Source organism: Canis aureus, chromosome 23 (assembly GCF_053574225.1).
Source record: "Canis aureus isolate CA01 chromosome 23, VMU_Caureus_v.1.0, whole genome shotgun sequence".
NCBI lineage: Eukaryota > Metazoa > Chordata > Mammalia > Carnivora > Canidae > Canis > Canis aureus.
In genome coordinates, this window is record NC_135633.1 from 25,815,754 (window position 1) to 25,837,929 (window position 22,176).

Consider the following 22,176-nt stretch of genomic DNA (forward strand, 5'->3'; position numbering starts at 1 on the left):
ACTTGCTGAATTAGCTAATGAATACAGAATACATATATAAGGTCCTCGTATTACCTTGTTTTAGAGGGTGGCCGTTAAATAAGTGAGCTCAGGAGCCAGACCCCAGTGTTTAGATCCCAGCTCTGAATTTACTGTGTAATCTTAGGTAACTTACCTAAACTCTCTGTGCCCAGTTTTTTTATTGGTAAATGGAGATAACAGTAGCCTCTCATGGAATGTTGTAAGAATTAAACAAGACTATGAGTAAAGGGGCTTGGAACAGTGCCTGGCATATAGTACCTCTCAGTAAATGTCAGCTATTATCCTTCCCATCTGGTCTTGTGCTTCCAAAAGTGCATTCTCTCTGTGAAAAGTGGTTCCATTTGGGGAATCCTGCATATACTTTTCCCTTCTGAAAGGCACAGTGCTGAGTAAGAGTCAGCTGTTTAATTTGGTGTCAGCAGTTTTCTGTTTGACAGCCTCTCTCTACCTTCTCCTTGTTAAAATCCTGCAGTACTAGTGTTCCCCAGAACGGTCTATGGGACTGAGTAGGGCATCATTTGTAAAAGAGCATTTTCCTTTCCTTATTTATTTCAGAATAACCCCGGGAGGTGTAAGTTTATTCTCTCATGTTACCGATGAGAAAACTGAGGTTGAGAAGACGGGTGCTACAATCAGTGCCAGAGCTAGGAACTAGTCCAGGTCAGCCAGGCTCATTCTGCACTCTCAGGAGTAAGCTCTTTTCCTCATATCACCCTGTTTGAGAAGCCTATTGCAGAAAATCTTGCTGAAGCCCCAGATCATTTGAGGTCATACTATTCTCTAGCCAAAAACAATTGCTAACAGCAGAAAGGAGGTGTGTGTGTGTGGGAGGTATAGCGTGTGCCCTCACGTATTTGCCCATGCTCACTGAGGAGGAGTAAGTAAATCCATGGAAGCTAAAGTGACTCATCCAAGGCTGGCTCATCAGCTGCCCAGCAAGGTGATCTTTACAGCTGATCCTCAGACAGGGAAACGACCCATTCCCAGCAAAGCCATTTATTTACCAGCCTGTCTCCAGCACATGGAAAGAAGAGCTTGGGCTCCTGTTTCTTCTCTAAGCCAGCCAGTCACGTCTCTTCACCCCTCTGACCGCAGGGAGGACAATACACTGCACTGTCATCCTTCTGCTCCGACTTCTGCCTTCTGATGATGCAAAGTCCATGGTGCTGTAGCAAGTAGGTGCCCAATGTTCACTCAGCAGGATTCCCTGGACTCAGCAATGCCAAGGAATAAGCAGAGGTGGAAGAGTCCCTAAAGCCCTTCACGCAGCCCTGGCCACTTGCCAGCATTGCTGAAATTGCAAAAAACCACTACTGCTTCCTACAATAAGGAACAGGGATTTAAGATAAAGGAGTCTTACAGGGGGAGCCCGGGTGGCTCAGCGGTTTAGTGCTGCCTTCAGTCCAGGGCCTGATTCTGGAGTCCCGGGATCAAGTCTCACACTGGGCTTCCTGCAGGGAAGGAAGCCTCTCTGCCTCTCTCTCTCTCTGTGTCTCATGAGTAAATAAATAAAATCTTAAAAAAAAAAAAAAGAGTCTTACAGTCCCGAATCCAAGCTCTACCACTTACTAATAAGTTCTTCTATCTGTAAAATGGGTATGATAAGAAATAATCTGAGAAATACTGAATAAATATTTAAATGTTATGAGAACCAAATCTGATAATAGGGTTGGGTTTTTTGATAATAGGGTTTTTTTAAACATCACTACAAATATATACTAATGCTGTTCTCTCCCTTGGGTTAAGCACTGGGGACACACACGTGAATCAGACATGGCACTTGTCCTCATTTGCAAAGTCTACTGGGGAAGACTTTGAAAAAAGGTATATGCAGCAAGATGGGTGGTCTCTGGATAACAAAAGTTTTATTACCGCTGCCTTGTGCAGAGGAAAGGCAACTCTAGTTACCAGTGCCCTCCCTCAGATTCAGCCAGCCTCTACCTGCCACTCCCAGGAACTTGTGCCACCTAATGGCACAGAGTGTCTAGCAGTGCCTTTGCATGTCTAGATGTGAGCATGTCTCAGTGAGAGAGAACCTCTATGACTAATCTGACAAGTGCAAGAATAACCCCTTACATTTGTGCAGCATTTTATGGTTTAGAAAGCACTTTAATGCGATTGTTTCCTCACCCTAAGACAACTTAGGATAGATACCATTTACTCTATCAAAAGATTAAAAGACAGAGGTAAATAGGTTGGGTGGTCTGCCCAACCTGCACTGGTGGTGGACCAGAACCAGATCCGGAGCCTTTCCACCTCTATCCTCTATATTTCTCCATGCCCAGCTTCTGTCAATGCCTGCAGGATCAAGCCTCACATAAACCGGGGTTGGCTGACCTGGCTTGAAGCTCAGGATCTGGGTTAAATTTTTATCAAGAGTCTTGGGGAAGAAGTTTCTGGGCTCTTAACTTCCTCATGTTCAAGATATTCTGCATCTACCACCTCCTTAAATCCTCACCACAACCTGAGACAGCCCCCCTAGGGCCAGCATGGGCAGACCACATCCTCTGCAGACGCAGTCAGGTTTACTTCTTGTATTTGTTTTTAGGCAGAGGATTGGGGCAAAAGGGAGACTCCCTGTGAGGGGTCACCATGAGACCATCCCCAGGGAGGGCAAGGCCCTTAATCTCCTTTCTCTCCAAATCCTGGAGAGAAACCCTTGAAACCCTGTCCAAGCCTCCTCTTCCAAGAAGTCCTTTCCTCCCAGCTCTGCCCTGGAACCTGTCATGCTGATTATGTGTACCCATTTACCAGTTACTTATTTATTGTTCAACAACACCTCTTTTTTTTTTAATTTATTTTTTATTGGTGTTCAATTTACTAACATACAGAATAACCCCCAGTGCCCGTCACCCATTCACTCCCACCCCCCGCCCTCCTCCCCTTCTACCACCCCTAGTTCGTTTCCCAGAGTTAGCAGTCTTTACGTTCTGTCTCCCTTTCTGATATTTCCCACACATTTCTTCTCCCTTCCCTTATATTCCCTTTCACTATTATTTATATTCCCCAAATGAATGAGAACATATAATGTTTGTCCTTCTCCGACTGACTTACTTCACTCAGCAACAACACCTCTTATAATACTTTCTTGCATTAAAATTTCCCTCTGACCCCGCATCTAGATCCTAGGCTCCTCATGGATGATAGTTAACTAGTTTATAACATTTTCTGTATGTATTTCATACAGCATCACTTCAATATTTTTTTAAAGACTTTATTTACTCATTCATGAGAGAGAGAGAGAGAGAGAGAGAAGAGAGGCAGAGACACAGGCAGAGGGAGAAGCAGGCTCCATGTAGGGAGCCTGATGTGGGACTCGATCCCAGGACTCCAGGATCACGCCCTGGGCCGAAGGCAGACACTAAACCACTGAGCCACCCAGGGATCCCACACTTCATTCGGTATTTTATGTAGCTTCAGCAATGAACACACAAGAGCTTTCAACCACACACCTGTCCATGAGCACACAACCACTGAGTACCTTGGAACAGTAAGTGCTATGAGAGTCACACATGTACAGGGTCTGATGGCAGCAAACATGGGACACATCTGTGGCTTTGAGAGGAAATCACCCAGAAGAACTGTCTTGAGGATGGAGGGATCTTGCCCAGTGGAAAGGGGAAGAAGGGCTTTCTAAGAAAGAAAGTGGTACAAAGACCAGAGGGTGAGGACTGCACTACCTGTCCATATTCAAGAAACTGAGTCTCTCAGTGAGCCTAGGAAGCTGTGGGCAGAGGTGAGGTCATCCAGGGAGGCAGAAGCCTAAGTCTGAGAGAGGTTTGGATTCTATCCTGAAAGCTATGGGCACACAACGGTTTGTTAAGGAATTAAGCAACATAGTGAACAAGAACAACAGATCAGGAGATGAGAGAGCTGGATTTAAAAATGACTCATTCACTAACTTGGAATACATTTCAATCTCTCTGTGCCACAGACTCCCTATTTTTCAAGTTGAAGAGTTTTTCTATACCAATGGTTCTTAAACTTTAGTGGGAACAAAATCACCTGTTTACTTATAAAAAGTGTTGATTCTTGGTCCCCCATCTCAACAATGTTCAGTAGGCAGGGCCTGGGAATGTACCAAACCAGCACCAAACTAGGTGGTCTCTGAGGGTCCCTCCTACTCTAATGTTCTTATGATGAACACAAGAAAGATGCATGGCTAGTCAAATCCATCCCACCTCTACCTGCCTTGTCCTGCTCCTGAGCAGCCAGGAATGTCTAGGCATCAGAACAGGCAGGAAAAAAAGACCAGGGATCTGAGTGGATAGATATACAAATGGCCAAAAGGCACATGAAAATATGGGGAATGTCATTAGCCATCAGGGAAATGCAAGTCAAAACCACAACAAGAAACAACTTCATATCCACCAGGATGGCCAAAGATGGCAATAAAAAGAGCTGCTGAGGATGCAGAAAAAGTGGACCCCTCATACACAGCTGGTAGGAATATGCAAATCTATAGAAACAAAGATCAGTGGCTGTTGAAAGTTAGGGGGAGTTGAGAGCAAATGGGGAATGGAGTTTTGAAAATACTCTAAAACTGACTGTGGTGATGGATGCGCAACTCTTGTGAATATATTATAAATCACTAACTTACACACTTTAAAAAATATATATTTATTTATTTGAGAGAGAGAGCATGTACACACATACATGAGTATGAGTGGGGGGAGGAGCAGAGGAAGAGAGAGAATCTTAAGCAAACTCCTCACTGAGTGCAGAGCCTGACACAGGGCAGGATCCCAGGATCTGGAGATCATGACCTGAGCCAAAATCCCAAAATCAAGAGTCGGACACTTAACCACCAACGTGCCTGACTTACACACTTTAAGTGACTGAACTATGCACTATGAATTAAATCTCAACAAAGTTACTGTATTTAAAAAAATTATAGATCCCTGGGTGGCTCAGCAGATTAGTGCCTGCCTTCAGCTCAGAGCGTGATCCTGGAGTCCCGGGATTGAGTCCCACATTGGGCTCCTTGCATGGAGCCTGCTTCTCCCTCTGCCTGTGTCTCTGCCTCTGTGTGTGTGTGTGTGTGTGTGTGTGTGTGTGTCTCATGAATGAGTAAATAAAATCTTTAAAAATAAATGTATATAAGGAGGTGAGCACACTGCCTGGCATGCAGCAGGCACTCAATAATGGTAATATATTTATTGTTGTGCCCTTTCCTCTTCCTGATGTACCACTCTCATTCTGGCCAGAATCACCTCTCACATTAGCACTGTAGAGTATGCTAGACTCATTGCAGGGAGCCCATTTCATACTCAGTAGGGGGCCATAGGTTGAGTCTTGATGCCTATTACCCCAGGACTAAAATTCTTTCTTCAATACTCAGATAAATAAATATGTAACTCTTGGGGAAGAAAATAACAGCTTCCATTTATTGAGCACTTACTTATTATGTGCCAGGTTCTGTGCAAGGAACTTTACAACTGTTTTCCTCCCAAGAACCAGACACACTAGGTTGTTATAATTTCTATTTAATTTATAAGGAAATTACATAGACTTACATGACTTACAGAGTTATGTAGCTTGTTTCAGATCACTAATACTCAATAACTGAGCTGCTCTGTTTAACTCCAAGGCTTGTACTCTTTTCTCTATGTGATTACATGACTTCATTATGCCTTTTCTTTACGTGTTATCCATCCTTTATAACTACTGTAAGTAGTTTGATTTTCACTGATCTCCCTTTCCTCTATGCATTCCAGTAATACCTGGTCTACATCATGTTAGTTAACATTCTCTTTTACATAGTCTTATATGTTCGCAGATTGCCTCGTGTATATTCTTGAACATGGCAGGTGCTCGATAAATACTTCCTTAGGGAGTGGATGGTAAGCTTGTCTCCCCAAGCAGAGAATGAGTTCTTGAAGGATAGACACTGTGTCTTATAGATCTTTTTATCCTACATAGAGAGAATGCACTCATGGCCATCTAGGCTGGCCTATGGATGGAAGATAAGACCCCACTTGAAAATGGTCCTGACAGACACTATGTTCTCTGCCCATGGACTAGAAAATTTTTTATCTTAAGAACAGGACTCTGCTAGGGCACCGGGGTGGCTCAGTGGTTGAGCATCTGCCTTTGGCTCAGGTCGTGATCCCAGGGTCCTGGGAATGAATCTTGCATCAGGCTCCCTGCAGGGAGCCTGCTTCTCCCTCTGCCTATGTCTCTGCCTTTCTCTCTGGTCTCTCATGAATAAATAAATAAAATCTTAAAAACAAAAAACAGGTCTCTGCTATCTCTTTATTGCCTTCTAGGAGGAGCTCAGAAAAGGTATGAAGAATTAAAGGGAAGACTGGGTCAGCACTTACTCTGCTGAAGGCACACATCAAGGGCAGCCTTCTCCTAAAAACCTCAAGCTCATCTTTTCTCATCCCCATGAAAGGGAAGTGGGGAGAGTAGGAAGGTTGGCCTGAAACTTTAAGAAGACGGGCTATGGGGGATCCCTGGGTGGCGCAGCGGTTTGGCGCCTGCCTTTGGCCCAGGGCGCGATCCTGGAGACCCGGGATCGAATCCCACGTCGGGCTCCCGGTGCATGGAGCCTGCTTCTCCCTCTGCCTGTGTCTCTGCCTCTCTCTCTCTCTCTCTCTCTGTGACTATCATAAATAAATAAATAAAATTAAAAAAAAAAAAAAAAAAGAAGACGGGCTATGGACCCTGCCTGTGGTACTAGACAGTGTAGCATCCTCTCTGGTCCAGGACCCCCCGCCTCCGCCTGGCTCCCCACCTTTTTAAAAAAGATTTTATTTTTTAGGTAATCTCTATGCCCAAAGTAGGGCTTGAACTTACAACCCTGAGATCAAGAGTTACACATTCCACCAACTGAGCCAGCCAGGTGCCCCCCAGGACTCCTTCTTCATTAACCACAGACCCAGGTAGAGCTTTCCCATAGCCCACGTGTCATCTTCATATCATCAAACTCAAAGTGTGGCACAAACTCTTAAGAATGTGTTACTCTTCTGTCTGTAGACCCATCAACACTGTTTGATCCTCCCCTTCTTCCCATCTAACTCTCACAACAGTAACATGTCACAGCAATTTAGAATCCTTCTGAGGTGACCTATCGTACTTTGAGCTTAACTTCTCCCCATGGCCCCCTCTTTGCCCCCATCCCAACCAAAGCATCCCATCTTTCAGCTCCAGGGATCCTTCAGGTAGGGTTGGCAACAAGAGGAAGAGTCTGCCCTCTGCCTTTCAGCCAGTTATGCTACTTGGTTGGCCAAACTCAGTCCCTCTGTGCTCCCCATCTCTACACCTGCTTGCCTCTTCTCTGCCTTTTCTTCAAAATGTTAAAAACTCGCAATAAAAAACAAATACAAAATGCTGTAATTAATAGCCAATTCCAAGCCAACCCAGCATCTCTACTAATAAACCTCAACACTTGCAAAAAGAACAATAAATTCTGCCTCTCTCTGGTTCTGAGGTGGTCTCTTTTATATCCAGTCCGTGTGTGTGTATGTATGTGGGTAAGTGTGTCTACATATATATTTATTTTCCTTTATTTCCCATCCAGGGAGGGGCAGAATAATGAACTGCGTGCGTCAGGGAAGATGAATCTGAGATACTAGGGAGCAGTGCAGTAAAAAGATTAAAGTGTTATTATTGTTGTTTTTTTTTCCCCCATGGTCCATTGTGACAGCTCGACCGTCATCTGTAAAAAATGTCTCAGCGAGAGATAATCATCGGAAACTCAATAAAGCGTCAGGGGGAGCCTCAGCCCCCATCAATCACTGGGTGCCTGGAAAATTTCAGCCCTCTGTCTCCCTTCCTGCTATCCATATAAATGTCTCTAATATATTTTGTGTGGTGTGTGGGACCCATCCCTGATTTGGAACTTTTGATGAAAAAATATTTATACACAAAATATGTAAATCAGTTGAAAATCACAGGACTAGTTCTTTGCCACCCCATCCCACTTTTCCTTGTTTTTCTAAATGTATCAAATTTATTCTTTTTAATAAAACATGTCAACTAGTCTATTTCCCTCTCCTAGTCAAACACATATAAATGTGCTTGCTTGCTTGCTTATTTTATTTATTTATTTATTTATTTGGCTAAAAGGAGGGAAACAATTAACCTAACTGGCTGATACACTTCATCTTGAAGTTGGCTAACAGGCGTGATGGATTGACAGTGCACTGTCCATCCTGGTGACTTTACAGTGGCTGGCATTGCCAAGAAATGAGACGTAGAACCACTGGCCTTAGAGGGGCGACAAGGCTATGACAATGATGAGGAAGAGGCATGGACATTATTAAAAATAATAACTTGCCCCAACAGCTCTGAGCTGGCAGATTCCCAAGGCTTCCAAGATTCTGGACAAGCAGAGGCTCTGGGCTAGGTGTGGAGCACATACAGGCTGCTATGGTTGCTGGGTTCTGTGTAAGAGCAGGAGACAATTCTGCTGGCATTAGGCTATATGCCCCTGCCTCAGTTTCCTCTAGTGCCTGCATCACAGAGCTGCTGTGGGCACACAGTATCAGTCAGTGTTACCCTGCTGCTGGAGTGGTCTTATCATCACCATTTTATTACCACTTCCTCTGCCTCCCTACCCTGGAAGGGATCTGTACCTGTGGTACCCTCTCCTCACCTTCAGAGCTCCTCCTGTCTAAAGGACAAAGTCCAAGCATCTTGTTCTGGCCCCAGTGTACTAAAACTGCATCTTTACTGTTCATTACTCTTCAAAATAAATCTGCTATGCGGATGCTTCACCTGAACACATTCACTTAACAGCCTGAAACACATTTTTCTGTTTCCTGGTGTTTTGGGATATAACACACCCCTTCACAAGTAACTGTACCCACCTACAGGCCTTCCATAAAAATTTCTTATACTCTGGGGCTCAGATACCATTTTAATTCCTTTTATTTTTTTATTTTTTTTTTTATTTATGATAGTCACACACAGAGAGAGAGAGGCAGAGACACAGGCAGAGGGAGAAGAAGGCTCCATGCACCGGGAGCCCAACGTGGGATTCGATCCCGGGTCTCCAGGATCGCGCCCTGGGCCAAAGGCAGGCGCCAAACCGCTGCGCCACCCAGGGATCCCCCATTTTAATTCCTTGATTGCTTCAAACAAAGATTCTCTTTTCTGAGCTCTGATAATCCTTGTTATCTGTATCTCTGACTGAATACCTGTCAAAGTCTTCAATCTTTATTATTAATTACTTTTCTTGCTAGTACCCCCAAACATTTGCATGATGCCTTGTATTTTCAAGTGCTTTCATAAGTACTTCAGTGTGATCTTTATAATAAGCCAATGGTGTAGGAAATAATTTTCCCTACAAATGAAAAAATCAAGTCTCAGGGAAATAAAGAGAAATGCCCAAAGTCATTTGGCTCTCTATAGACAACAGTTTGCTATTACTGAAAAGCATGTAGAAGGCCATGTCAAAGAGTCTGAATAAAATTTCACAGGAGTATGATGATAAGGATAAAGAGGATGATATAAAAACAGAAATTTACATTAGTGGAATTCCTTCTATTCTGGGTTTTAGGCTAGGGACAATATATTATCTGACTCTTCTGATAACCTTTATCCTATAGATAAGAAGACAGAGCATCTGTGAGATGCAGAAAATTGCTGCAGGTATCATAGCTATTATGTGTTCTATACTACCCATAATACCATGGCATAAGTACACAGCCTAACTAGGGGTGAAGCTTAAAGTGGCAAAATAAGGTATCTTCCAAGGAGAAGGCCCAGATGAGTTTTAAAAGCAGTTCAAGGGGATCCCTGGGTGGCTCGGTGGTTTGGCGGTTTGCCTTCGGCCTGGAGCATGGTCCTGGAGTCTAGGGATCGGGTCCCGCATCGGGCTCCTGGCATGGAGCCTGCTTCGCCCTGCCTGTGTCTCTGCCTCTCTCTCTGTGTCTCTCGTGAATGGATAAATAAAATCTTTGGAAAAGGAAAAAAAATAAATAAATAAAAGCAGTTCAAGCCCAAGGCCTGAACTAAAATTTGTAGTCTAGATCACACTACTCAAAGACTGGAGAGCTGTGAAAAATGCAAAATCTCAGTTCCCGCTCCAGGGCCACTGAATCATAATCTCTGGGAGTGTGGCCCAGGAATCCATGTTTTAACAAGCCCTCTAGGTGACTCTTAGGTCCTTGGGAGCATAATTATTTCCATTGCTATGCTCTCCAAGGGCATATATTCTCTCTGCTGTCCCTAGGTAGGGCTGGGCACATGGTGGGTGTTGGGTGGTTAACTTATACTGAATAGATGAGCCAGGATGAGACCATTCCCTGGCACGTCCTGGGGAAGGGGGGAAATATTATAGAGAGCCATTCCATTACCGCCAGTGGGAACTCCTAGCCATCTCCTGAAATCCAGGGCACTTGTCCACTGGTTTGTGATGCGCCAGCTTGCACCGTCCTGTCCCCCATCTGAAGACACAGAGATGGGGAGGTCAGCTGGAGCAGGCCAGGACCTGCAGCCTCTGGAGCTGTGGGAGGGGGACCGCCCAGGCTGTTGGGGTTGGCCTTGGAAGGTACAGCCTGTCAAATCAGGCCCTCTACCCCCGGAAGGGTCCTATGCCAACACAGCTTCTATAGGACTCATCTTTATTCAGCCACCACTTGGAGCTGAGAAGAGAAGCTGATTTATATCCTGTTCTGGCCATGTTTCTGCCGTGTTTTATTGTTTTAATTGTACATACGAGAGGCGCTTAGAGTGCTCGCTTGCATTTCTGACAGCCCCAGACACCCAATGTTTATAACAGTTACTTACAAGCAGCCTGCAGCATCCCTGGCTGGATGACTTGTTTACTGTTACCATTAATTTACTGCCTCCTCCACCTGAGGATTGGGACCCACCACCCATCAGCCAGCCACAAGTGGAACTCTCTGGGAGTGGGCATGGATGGCGATCAAGGTACTGAATGGAATGTGGTCAAGATCAGGGAATGAATTAGTAGAGAAACAGCAGTAATCTCCATGCTCCCCTCCACATGTCTCCCCTCTATGTGCCTTTGCTCAAGCTGTGGTTCCCCTGATTAGAATATATTTTTTCACTTTCTTTCCGTCCTCCAGAGCCCAGCTCAAATCCCACTTGTAAATACATTACTTGTTCTGATGGTGAGCCTAAAGCTTCTACAACCTTAAAAATCACATGGCTGACGTGGGCCTTGGAGGCCACATTATTCAATGACCAGGGCAAGAATTCCCTGTTCAGAATCCCTGATGGGCAAACATCCAGTCTCTGTCAATGCCCCTTGAGTGATGAATTGCTCAGTATCTCCAAGGCAGCTTTACAGGGAGTCAAAACCCACCTCAGTAGAGAAATTCTTCATCAGGTATCGCTATCCTTCACACTCTGCTTTACTTATCTCCAGTCATTCTAACAACCCTGTAAGATGGCTGTTGTTATTCCTATGTTGCAGAAGAGAAAACGGAAATTCTAGAACCTTAAGCGTCTTGCTCAAGATCACACAGCTAGTAAGTTACAGAACTTTGACGAATAGAGCTTAGATAGCTGCCTGGCACTAAAGTCTCTTCTTTCTCCACAACACCATTATGCTTTTGAAGATGCCACTTTTGAGGGCTGAAGAGAATGGACAGAACAGTCAGGCCAACATGGTTTCTATGCCAAACACTCCTGCATCACTTGCACCAGCAGACCTGCTCTCTGCCTAAAAACACCAACCCTGACAAGGATGGGAAATATTGTAATGTGCTCGACTAACCAGGCTTCTTGCTAAGGAGCAATGGCCATATGTAAAACAGAAGGGTTTCAATAGAAATGGGGCAGCTGATGACAAAATCTCAGAAAGGAGGTCACAGTAGTTTCCTTCCTTCCTAGACCATGCCTGTTCTGAGCAGAACAGATAAAGAGCCTCTCTCAGAGAAAACAAAGCAACTTCTCTGATACCTTTGGTAACCTTGTTTGGATCCTCTTTTCCTTTTTACACCTTAGATGCTATACCCTGAGTAAGGAGCTTTTCCCCTCACCTCTTACCTTCACTTTTTTCCCTGACAACTTTAGTCACATGCACTGCAGTCACTACCAAGCAAATGCTGGTGACTCCTAAATCCCTATCTCCTGCCAGACTTCTCCTTTGAACTTCAGACCCACACATCCACTGTTCACCCAAATCAGAAATCTGGATGTCACCATGGATGCCTCCTTTTCCATCAACTTCCACATTCTGCTAAGAACTCAACCTCTTAGTAATTTTTTTTAATGTCTACTTTCTTCATTCCCAAAGATCACTTTTACAAATCTGCAGAAATTATAAGTGCACTTTAGGGGAGAGGAGCATAGCTTCCTAGCCAATTCTCAAAGAGGTCCATCATCCCCTAAAGGTCAAGAGCCATTGCTAATCTCTCCCCTCCAATTCATCCCGACTCTGTCAGAATGATCCATATAAAATGCAAATGTAAACCAAGCATCCCCTTGCTTAAAATCCTTTAATGACCTTCAGAAAACAGTGTGAGCACCCTAGAACTGTCCTACAATGTTCTTCTCCTGTGGAACCCTGCCTCCCTTTCTAGTCTCATTTTTTGCTATTCTCCTCAGCACTATGGCAGATGAGTCCACTGGCTGTCATCCACCCACTTCATGTCTCTGCATGTGATGCTCCTTTTACCTAGAAGATCCACCCCTCTTAGTCTGCCTGGCACACTCTCACTCATCCTTAAGACCCAATTCAAAGTCACTTACGCTATGACACTTCCTAGACAGCAGCCTGCCCTTAGGTAGAGCTCATCACTGCCTATGTCAGTGCTATCTACATTTTTTGTACATCTACCTTTGAATTCATCACTCTGTACTGTGGTGCCTGTGCATAGGTCTGTCTTCTCACTTGGAACACTGTTAGGGGGCTAGACCATGTATATTCATTTCTACATTCCCAGCATCTGGCAAAGTGCCGGACACTCAGTAAATGCATGCTGCATTATAAAGAAATAAAACTAATAAGCAATTACAACTATAGATCACTTTACGATTCACACATCATATATTTTATCTCTTGATGTTCACAATACTGATAAGGTAGAAAAGGGAAAAATTACTGGGGTTTAGGGAGGTCCTGCCAAGGTCACGAACTACAACTCAACACCCTCCTTTCAGTACTGAGCACAGTACAAGGCCCACAGAAATATTTTAAATTTAGTATATTTGATGGACCTAGCACAGATTCTGTTCCAGTAGTGAAGGACTGTCTAATGGAGCCTGTGACTTTCCTCTGAATTTGCCTAAACACACTCTTGTTTTTTCTATCTTCCTCACACATCCTGTAAATCAGGTAGCCTCCTGTGAAAAAGTCCATCCAATCCAAAGGAAAGAGAACCACAAGATTCTTTTTTCTGTATACTTCACCAATGAGAATGACCCAGAGTGAGATATAGTAGGCAATAAATAGTGGTTGAATGGATGAAAGAATGAGGCATCTTTACATTAAAAAAAGAAAAATCTGGTTAAGAAGGAGTAAAGGCTTGGTAAGGAGAGAGGAGAGCCCTGGGATGATCCTAAAGGACTGTCACTTTTCTGGGCCTTGAGCACATGAACTTGGGAGGGTAGAGCACATTCAAACTGATATGCCAGGGAAAACTGGATAAGCTGCTGGAGACTGTGGCAGGCAATGTAGTCTGGAATTTAACAAACAGCAACAACAAAAAGATGCAGAGAAAGGTACATCCTGCAAGCTGCAGAAGAGTGAGTTCATCAGTGATTCTGAAGAGAATCTAGAATGTATTTTTTTTTAATGGTTCTTAAGCACTTCAATAATTATTAAGTATCAGTATGGGCTCCCTAAGGACAAGACCAAACCATGCCAGAATAACTTAGTATCTTTTGGGGAAACAGTTATTGGGCAAAAAAACTATGACAAATGCTAAACACATTATTATTTTATCAAGAAACCTAAGAAAATCTCTTAAAAGTCTGTGGACAACATGAGAAATGGAAGCTAGAAAAAAATGAGGTTTGGTGGATACAGTTGTGTACGTTGAGTAACGCTTCAAAACTGTCATGAGGATCCCTGGGTGGTGCAGCGGTTTAGCGCCTGCCTTTGGCCCAGGGCGCGATCCTGGAGACCCGGGATCGAATCCCACATCGGGCTCCCGGTGCATGGAGCCTGCTTCTCCCTCTCCCTATGTCTCTGCCTCTCTCTCTGTCTGTCTCTCTCTCTCTCTGTGACTATCATAAATAAATAAAAAAAAAATTTAAAAATAAAAAAAAAAAAAGCTGTCATGATTACGTGCTCCAAGGCTCTGTAAGAAATTCAGTCCTTATAAACATTTAAACGAAAGACTAGCACTGATGGCAGGGATCTTGCCTAACTCACCAATCCCTGCTAGATAGGAATGTTATCAGTAAATAAAAGAGTTCAAAGAAAGCCTACTCACTAAATCTATGGATCATACAAAATAAGAAGAGACATTTAATATTTTTATCTTTATGTCATAAGGAATATAATAGCCTTTTTCAATATTTTTGTTGTCTATCTACCTACCTATCCATCTAGAATGTAGGCTGGCTAGTGTTAGATTTTTAAAAAAGTTCCGAGGAAGCTGACAAAAAAGAGGAAAGGAGAGGAGAGGAGAGGAGAGGAGAGGAGAGGAGAGGAGAGGAGGAAAGAAAAGAAAGAAGAAAGAAAAAAGAAAATATCAATAATAGGATTTGCATTGGGGATTTACCCCAAAGATACAGATGCAATGAAACTCCGGGACACCTGCACCCCGATGTTTATAGAAGCAATGGCCACAATAGCCAAACTGTGGAAGGAGCCTCGGTGTCCATCGAAAGATGAATGGATAAAGAAGATGTGGTTTATGTATACAATGGAATTTTACTCAGCCATTAGAAACGACAAATACCCACCATTTGCTTCAACGTGGATGGAACTGGAGGGTATTATGCTGAGTGAAGTAAGTCAATCGGAGAAGGTCAAACATTATATGGTCTCATTCATTTGGGGAATATAAATAATAGTGAAAGGGAATATAAGGGAAGGGAGAAGAAATGTGTGGGAAATATCAGAAAGGGAGACAGAACGTAAAGACTGCTAACTCTGGGAAACGAACTAGGGGTGGTAGAAGGGGAGGAGGGCGGGGGGTGGGAGTGAATGGGTGACGGGCACTGGGGGTTATTCTGTATGTTAGTAAATTGAACACCAATAAAAAATAAATTAAAAAAAATAAAATAAAATAAAAAATAAAAAATAAAAAAACAAAAAACAACTACAACAAAAAATAGGATTTGCAAATATAGCCTGTGGGCCAAATCCAGCCTGCTGCCTATTTTTGTAAATAAAGTTTTATTGGTTCATGCATATTTGTTTGTATGTTGTCTATAGCTGCATCTGCACTATAATGATCAAGCTGAGTAGTCACAACTCAGACCAACTGGCCCACAAAGCTTAAAAGTCACTCTACAGCTTTTTCCAGAAAAAGTTTGCTGACTACTGATCCAGAATGTTAAATATGAGCATCAATCTGGAGAGAACAAAGATATAAAACTTGAATGCAGGGGGTTGGGACTGGTACAACAGCAAAGATTGGCCTACAAAACTACACAGCAGAGATTCTGTGAAATCAAAAATAATGACTAAGCCCTACTGGGGGATCCTGAGAGCAAGTGACAAGGCACTCAAATAATCCCCTCCCTTCCACCTGACTCTGCCCCCTCAGCAAACACTCCTCTTTGCTTTTTGGTGAGAGCACCTGGACAGAAGACAGAGGCAGTAATGCTGTGTTTGAGTGGCAAGGACAGCCCACAAGATGAGTTTCCACATAACAGGCAGCAAATATAGAGCAAATTTGGTACTGTTGAAATTCTCCTCTGAAACATAAAGTGAACATAATTTCTCCAGCTCAGTGGGGAATCCAAGGAGGTGTAGGTCATGGCCTGCACATGGAACTGTCAGCTGAGGAGGAGAGGAAAGACATATGGGCAGACGAGAGTTCAAATAACCATATAAAAGGCCAAGATTTAGAGAACATTCAAAAGAGCAGCTGAGGGCAAGTTGCAATTATTGCCAAGGACAGGAAAGGCTGTGTGGAGGATCTAGCCACAGCAGTGGAGCATGACAGAAGGAGCAGGTGTAGAGAGGTAGAGAGGCAGGGGGAGGGCAACACCACACTTCACCTGGGCAGCAATGTTCTGATGCTCTTGACATTGCTCTCATGCTGCTGATCTGAGAAACCTCAATGGGATAGCAGTGACACCTCTGCTCTGGGCTACCACAGCTATGTTAGTCTGGTAGCCTAACTGACAGCTCTAAGGACTGAGCACACTGCTCACCTCATTGGACCTCCCTCCAGTCAATGTTCTGACCCTCAGGCAGTCTGCATGGTGGTCTGTCCTCCTGGCATCATTGCCAACCCTAAAGCAGTACTTCTCAGCTGCCTTGTGGGTGGAAACAGGGGTAACTCAGCCTCTCTGAGTGACACAGGATAATGGACAGGTGGGGGGGGGGGGAGCACTGTGAACAAGCAAAAGCTCAAAAGTGAAATAAATATTCATTGCTGTTTGTAGCCAAAGCAACCTATCCTCTTCTAGACCTTACTTCTGAAGAACCACTCACCAGAAATAACAAAGACTGACTTGCCTAACTACCCTCCAACAGACACGTGACCAAACCCTGATATAGGTGCACACACCTCTTTTTATGAAGTCCAAACAACCCACATAAACACCCTCGGGAAGCACTGATGACCACACCATTTTATCAGCACAGACATAAAGGCACAGAGAAGTCCATTATCCATCCTGGGTCATAATGGTAAATTGAGGGGCCAGTTCCAGAGACAGGATTACATTTTGCATATAGAAGGGGTGGGGGGAACAGTATTCAGAGTAGTAGTGAGGGACTTCGGAGGCAGAGGAAACCAACCAGTGAGGCTGCTTTCTAGTTCTGGGAGAGGGATGGGACAGGGTAAGTCTGCAGGAAGTAGAAGAGGAACAAAGCCACATTCCATGCAGTTGCCTTAATTATTTTATGGAAACCTGCTCCATGATCCACTCAGCTGAGGCTCTATGGCCTGAGGCAATTTCAGGGGAACACCAAGTGATAGGTATCCCCCACTCTCTACTCTGGTCATGAAGTCAGGCCTCGATCTTATTCTCTAAGACTTTTGGAGGGACATAAATTACAGAGCCAAAGGGACTGTGAAGGGCATCTATTACAAGCCTTCTGGGTTATCCATGAGTTCCCAGAGGATAAGGAACTTGCAGGCTCTCTGAGTTACTGGTAGAGCTGGCACAGAGCAAGGCTGCCTGGAAACCGAAGGGAGGAGAGTGCTCAGAACAGCAGGGGAGTCGATGCTTACCTTCCAAAGAATGGATTCCCTGCTCCTTCGCAGTCTTATAAACACTGCTGAAATCATCCCCAAGGTTTGGGTCAGCACCAGCAGCAAGCAGGATCCGTACTACGCTAGAAGAAATCAGAAAGACAAAAGTGTCAAAAGTTGGGAGGGCCTAGGAAGTAGAAACTCAGATTCTGGAGCATGTTTGGGGATTGGAAATGCTTCTGCTCATGTGAGTTGTATAGGGGAAAGAACATAAGCTCTGTCAGTGTAGAAGACAAGGAAAGCTCTGAAACTCACTAGTTGAGAGGCTCTGGTCAAGTTATTTAACACCTCTCTAAGGCTAAGTTTCCACATACAAAATACAAAGTATTTATTCAACAATTATTTATCAAATGCTTACTGTGTTGTAGTCACTGTTCTAGGTGCTAGGATCTGCGTCCTCATGGAGCTTACAGTCTTCTGGCAAGGACAGCAATTCAGCATAAATTATAGCAAATTATAGTGGTAAAGGTCATGATGAAATAAGTACCATATACAGTGAGAAACCAAGGGAGGGGTTCAAGAAAGGCCTCCCACATGACGTGGTATTTAAGGAATTTAAGACTTGAAGGCTACATTGCCAGACCTGGAATGGTGAGGTGGGAGGACTCAATGAGTTCACAAATCCTAGAGGCTTTACCTGAAGAAAGCAGAGTTGGAACAGAGACTGTAAGGGGAAAAACTGTGGGAGAGGAGCTAGGCCACTGAAAGGCTTAAAGAGGAAGTGACTTGACAACATATGCTTTTCCTCCCCACTTCAAAATATACAGACCTAGAGAAATGTGTATCATATTGAAATATTAAATTAAACAATGAAAATCTTCCTTTACATCTCTCTCCTTAATCTAAATTCCAAGAGTACTATGTGAAAATGGATCAGAGGGCGTAGGACTAGAGGCAGGAGCCACTACAGATTTGTTGTGAGGTTAAATTAGGTAAATTTGTAAAGCACCGAACATAGTGTGCTTGACCCAGGAAGTGCTCCATATATACGTTCACTTCTCTTTTATTATGGCATGCTTTCCCTTTTTCCTTAAAAAAAAAAAAAAAAAAGCTCTGTTCACTATTAACAAATTCAGAAACTATAAATAATTAAAAAGAAGAAAATATTTTTAGGATATATGTCATCCTTCCAGTTTTTTCAATGTATGTATATTTTTATTTACCAAAATAAGATCATACATAAATTCTCTCTAAACACACACACACACACACACACACACATTTCCACTTTTTTTTTTTTAAAGCTTTTATTTATTTGAAAGAGAGAGCTAATGCATACGACCACAAGCATGCGAGTGGGGAGAGGAGCAAAGGGTGAGGGAGAAGGAAAGTGAGAGAATCTCAAGCAGACTCCAAACTGAGAGTGATGTGGGGCTGGATCTCATGACCCTGAGGATTATGACCTGAGCCAAAACCAAGAGTCAGATGCTTAACCGACTGAGCTACTCAGGAGCCCCAAAATTTCCATGTTTTTTTTTTTTAAGATTTTATCCATTTATTCATAGAGATAGAGATAGATAGATAGAGAGAGAGAGAGAGAGAGATTGGGGGGCAGAGACACAGGCAGAGGGAGAAGCAGGCTCCATGCAGGGAGCCTGATGTGGGACTCGATCCCAGGTCTCCAGGATCACGCCCTGGGCTGAAGGCAGTGCTAAACCGCTGAGCCACCCAGGCTGCCCTAATTTCCACGTTTTAAATATTTGTCTACCACATCATTTTTAATGGCTATACAGTATTCTACCACTGTATGCTTTATTTAACCAATATCCTATTGTAAAACATTAGATTATTTTAAATAGTTCAATAACACATGTCTGATTATTTCCTTTGGCTAAATTTCTAGGAGATGAAGTTCTAGGTCAAAAGTATAAGCCTTTTTTTTTTTTTTTTTTTGAGATTTTTATTTATTTTTATTTTGAGACAGAGAGACAAGTAGTGGGGAGGAGCAGAAGTAGAGGGAGAAGCAGACTCCCAGCTGAGCAGGAAGCCAGATGAGGGGCTTGATCCCAAGATCATGACCTGAGCTGACGGCAGACACTAAACCGACTAAGCCATCCAGGTGTCCCAAAGTGTAAGCTTTTTAAAATGTTTTATTTTTCAAGATTTTATTTATTCACAAGAGACACACAGAGAGAGGCAGAGACACAGGCAGAGACACAGGCAGAGGGAGAAGCAGGCTCCATGCAGGGAGCCCGATGTGGGACTTGATCCCGGGACTCCAAGATCACGTCCTGGGCCAAAGGCAGGTGCTAAACCGCTGCGCCACCCAGGGATACCCTAAAAGTTTTAATAAATATTATCAAACTGAATTCCAGAAAGATTGTACCTTTTTTTTGTTTTGTTTTTTACTAGCAAAGAAAGAAGGATGAGAGTAATTGTTATCTCTTTCTTTCACCAAAATAGGGTGTTTATTATTTTTTTTAATCATATGTCAGTCTGGTAAACAGAAATGGAATCACACTGCCGTTTTTGACTTGCGTTTCTTGGAATGCTAATAAGGCTGAACTTAAAAATATATATGTTTAGTAGTCAGTAGGGTTTCTTTTTTCATAAATGATAGTTGACTATCTTTATTTTCATAAATAATGTTTTGACCATTTTTCTCTTATTATGTTAATATTTTGCTTACTGGCCTTCAGAAGTGTTAATGCTTTTGAAGGCGTAATGGTAAGCATTTCAAAAATTACTCTATCGTAACTATTAAAAAGTCAAACTATAGTTTTAAAATGTTTTTCTCTTCTTTGTTAGTTTTTCAAAATCTATAATCAGCAGTGTTGATGGTTTTCCCTGTACCAACTGGCTGGAATTTCATTATCTTCCAATAGGCATAGAACCTGGCTCAATTATTTGCTGAATGGAGGATGAATTTTACATGTACACAGACACACAGTCCTCACTGGTAAGTCAAAGAACCAGAATCCATCTCCCACGTAGCTGAGGTTCTCCTACAACTGATCTAACAGGGTCAGGTTGAGTCTCAGGTGTCTATTCACCTTACCTAAAAAGATCTTAAGAAATACCCTTCACAGGTAATCTATCCAGGATATGGTTATAATCCTAAAGAGAAATTAGAAGGATTTCTAAGCAGCTAAAATCCATATCTAAAAAAAATAATAAAATAAAATAAAATAAAATCCATATCTAAAACTCAGATATTGAATTCACAGCAGAGTCTGTCAGGTTCTCACCTGGAGATGTATGTGCTCTTAGTTTACACATGATTGGGATAAGACTGGCATCAGTCTTCCTGTTTCCTGGTAGACTAAAAGCCAAGGGGGTACAAAAAGGTTATTATAGATAGGCAAACCAACTGAAAGTAGTGAGAAAAAATATCTGCAAGAGAGGTAATATGGTATAGAGGTTAAGAACACTGGCTTTAAAATCTGGGACAATCTGAGCATCAACATGAATAATGACAGTAATGGATTATAACCTACTGAGTGAAAAAGATTCTATAATTCCATATTGAAAATAAGTAAGTAAATGGCATGAAAGGAAAGCTCTTCCTTACTGTAGAATGACAACTAATAAATGTAGAAGGAACAATGAAATTAGAACATCATTTTGCAATCTCATAATTATCGCGGATAATAACATTTGGCTCATATGGCTGTGTTAATGCATGAAAAGTGCTTAGAACGCCATCTGACACATAATAAGTGCTCAACAAATGCTGGTTATTATTATTACTATGTTCCTGACCCTATGGTTAGTCTGTGGGGAAGTCAAGAGAAATGAGAATCAAGACACTGAAACTGAGAAAACAGCATGATATCTTATAACAGGCACAGAGAGATCTGGATTCAAATCAAAACTCTATCATTTACTGTCTGTGATCCTGGACAAATTACTATACATCTGACACCTATTCCCTTACCAGAATAATGGAGATAATAATGCCCCCCTCACAGGTTTTAAGTATGTAAAACTCAGTAGTGCATGGCACGTAGAAGGAGCTCCACAAATATGAGCTCTCTTCTCTTTGTCCGTATAATGTTCATGAATATGAATCTGGACTGAAGTAGGCACCAGATATATACCTGACTGCCCCTCTCCCCAGAACTCACACTGGCACAGCTCTGTTAAGGCAGCACAGCTATATTCTGCACAAGGTGGCTTGTTTTAAAATCCAAATGAGAAAGGTTTGTAGATCTAAACTCAAAGGGACATAATTTGGTTAATCCTCAACTGCTGTATCCAATCACTATTCAATCACAACCCCTCCCGTGGCAGGCTGTCCCTCCAGGCAGCTACTGTCACTAACTGTGCTACCTGGGCCTCTCCAGGTTCATGAGTATTGATTCCATCTGTCCAATTTGCAGGCTGCAAGACGTGTCCAAGCAACCAAGTATGCTGCCCTTGGCCCTGGAGGGCAGACAGTGGTCTGGTAGGATGGAGAGAAGACAGTGACGAGGCTCGGCCCTCGGACTGCTAACCCAATCAAAGGGAATGGGCAATTCACTTCACAAACTTGGGAGGCCAAAGAGGGTAAGCAACCAAGCTAGTGACTCATTCTGTAACCTCAGACAAGATTTCCTTCACTTTTAATAAAACTCAAAGGCAGCAGCCCCACTGAGGGGGTATAGCTAGGACTAAAGGAACTATGGCTGCTTAGTGGCCAAGAGTGGCACCAAACACCTTGCCAGATGGCTAGGAGGCTTTCTGTCCAACAGCCATTATTTACAATGCATCTAATCCAGACCTTCATGGGGATCAGGCCCTTCTTGGAGAAGCCAGCCCAGATCAGGCTAGAGGGCTTACATGACTATGCTTAGCTTTGGTGATCAAAGCTAGCTTCGATGACCAAAAGAACTTCCTGGACCTGTGGGCTACAGCATGGCAAAAATAG

At 43.1% G+C, this 22,176-nt stretch overlaps 1 protein-coding gene across 4 annotated transcripts in view; it reads right to left on the minus strand.

The window, feature by feature from the left end:
- CLPB (ClpB family mitochondrial disaggregase) overlaps positions 1 to 22,176 on the minus strand; it is a 142,580-nt gene that overhangs the window by 74,255 nt on the left and 46,149 nt on the right. For 3 of the 4 annotated variants that reach the window (XM_077866884.1, XM_077866882.1, XM_077866885.1), the window contains exons 4-5: positions 17,307 to 17,410; positions 10,329 to 10,418 (exon numbers count right to left, since the gene is read on the minus strand). In XM_077866884.1, the coding sequence (XP_077723010.1) occupies positions 10,329 to 10,418; positions 17,307 to 17,410 (194 nt within the window). The remainder of the gene's footprint in view (positions 1 to 10,328; positions 10,419 to 17,306; positions 17,411 to 22,176) is intronic. The other variant, XM_077866883.1, reaches the window with a different exon arrangement.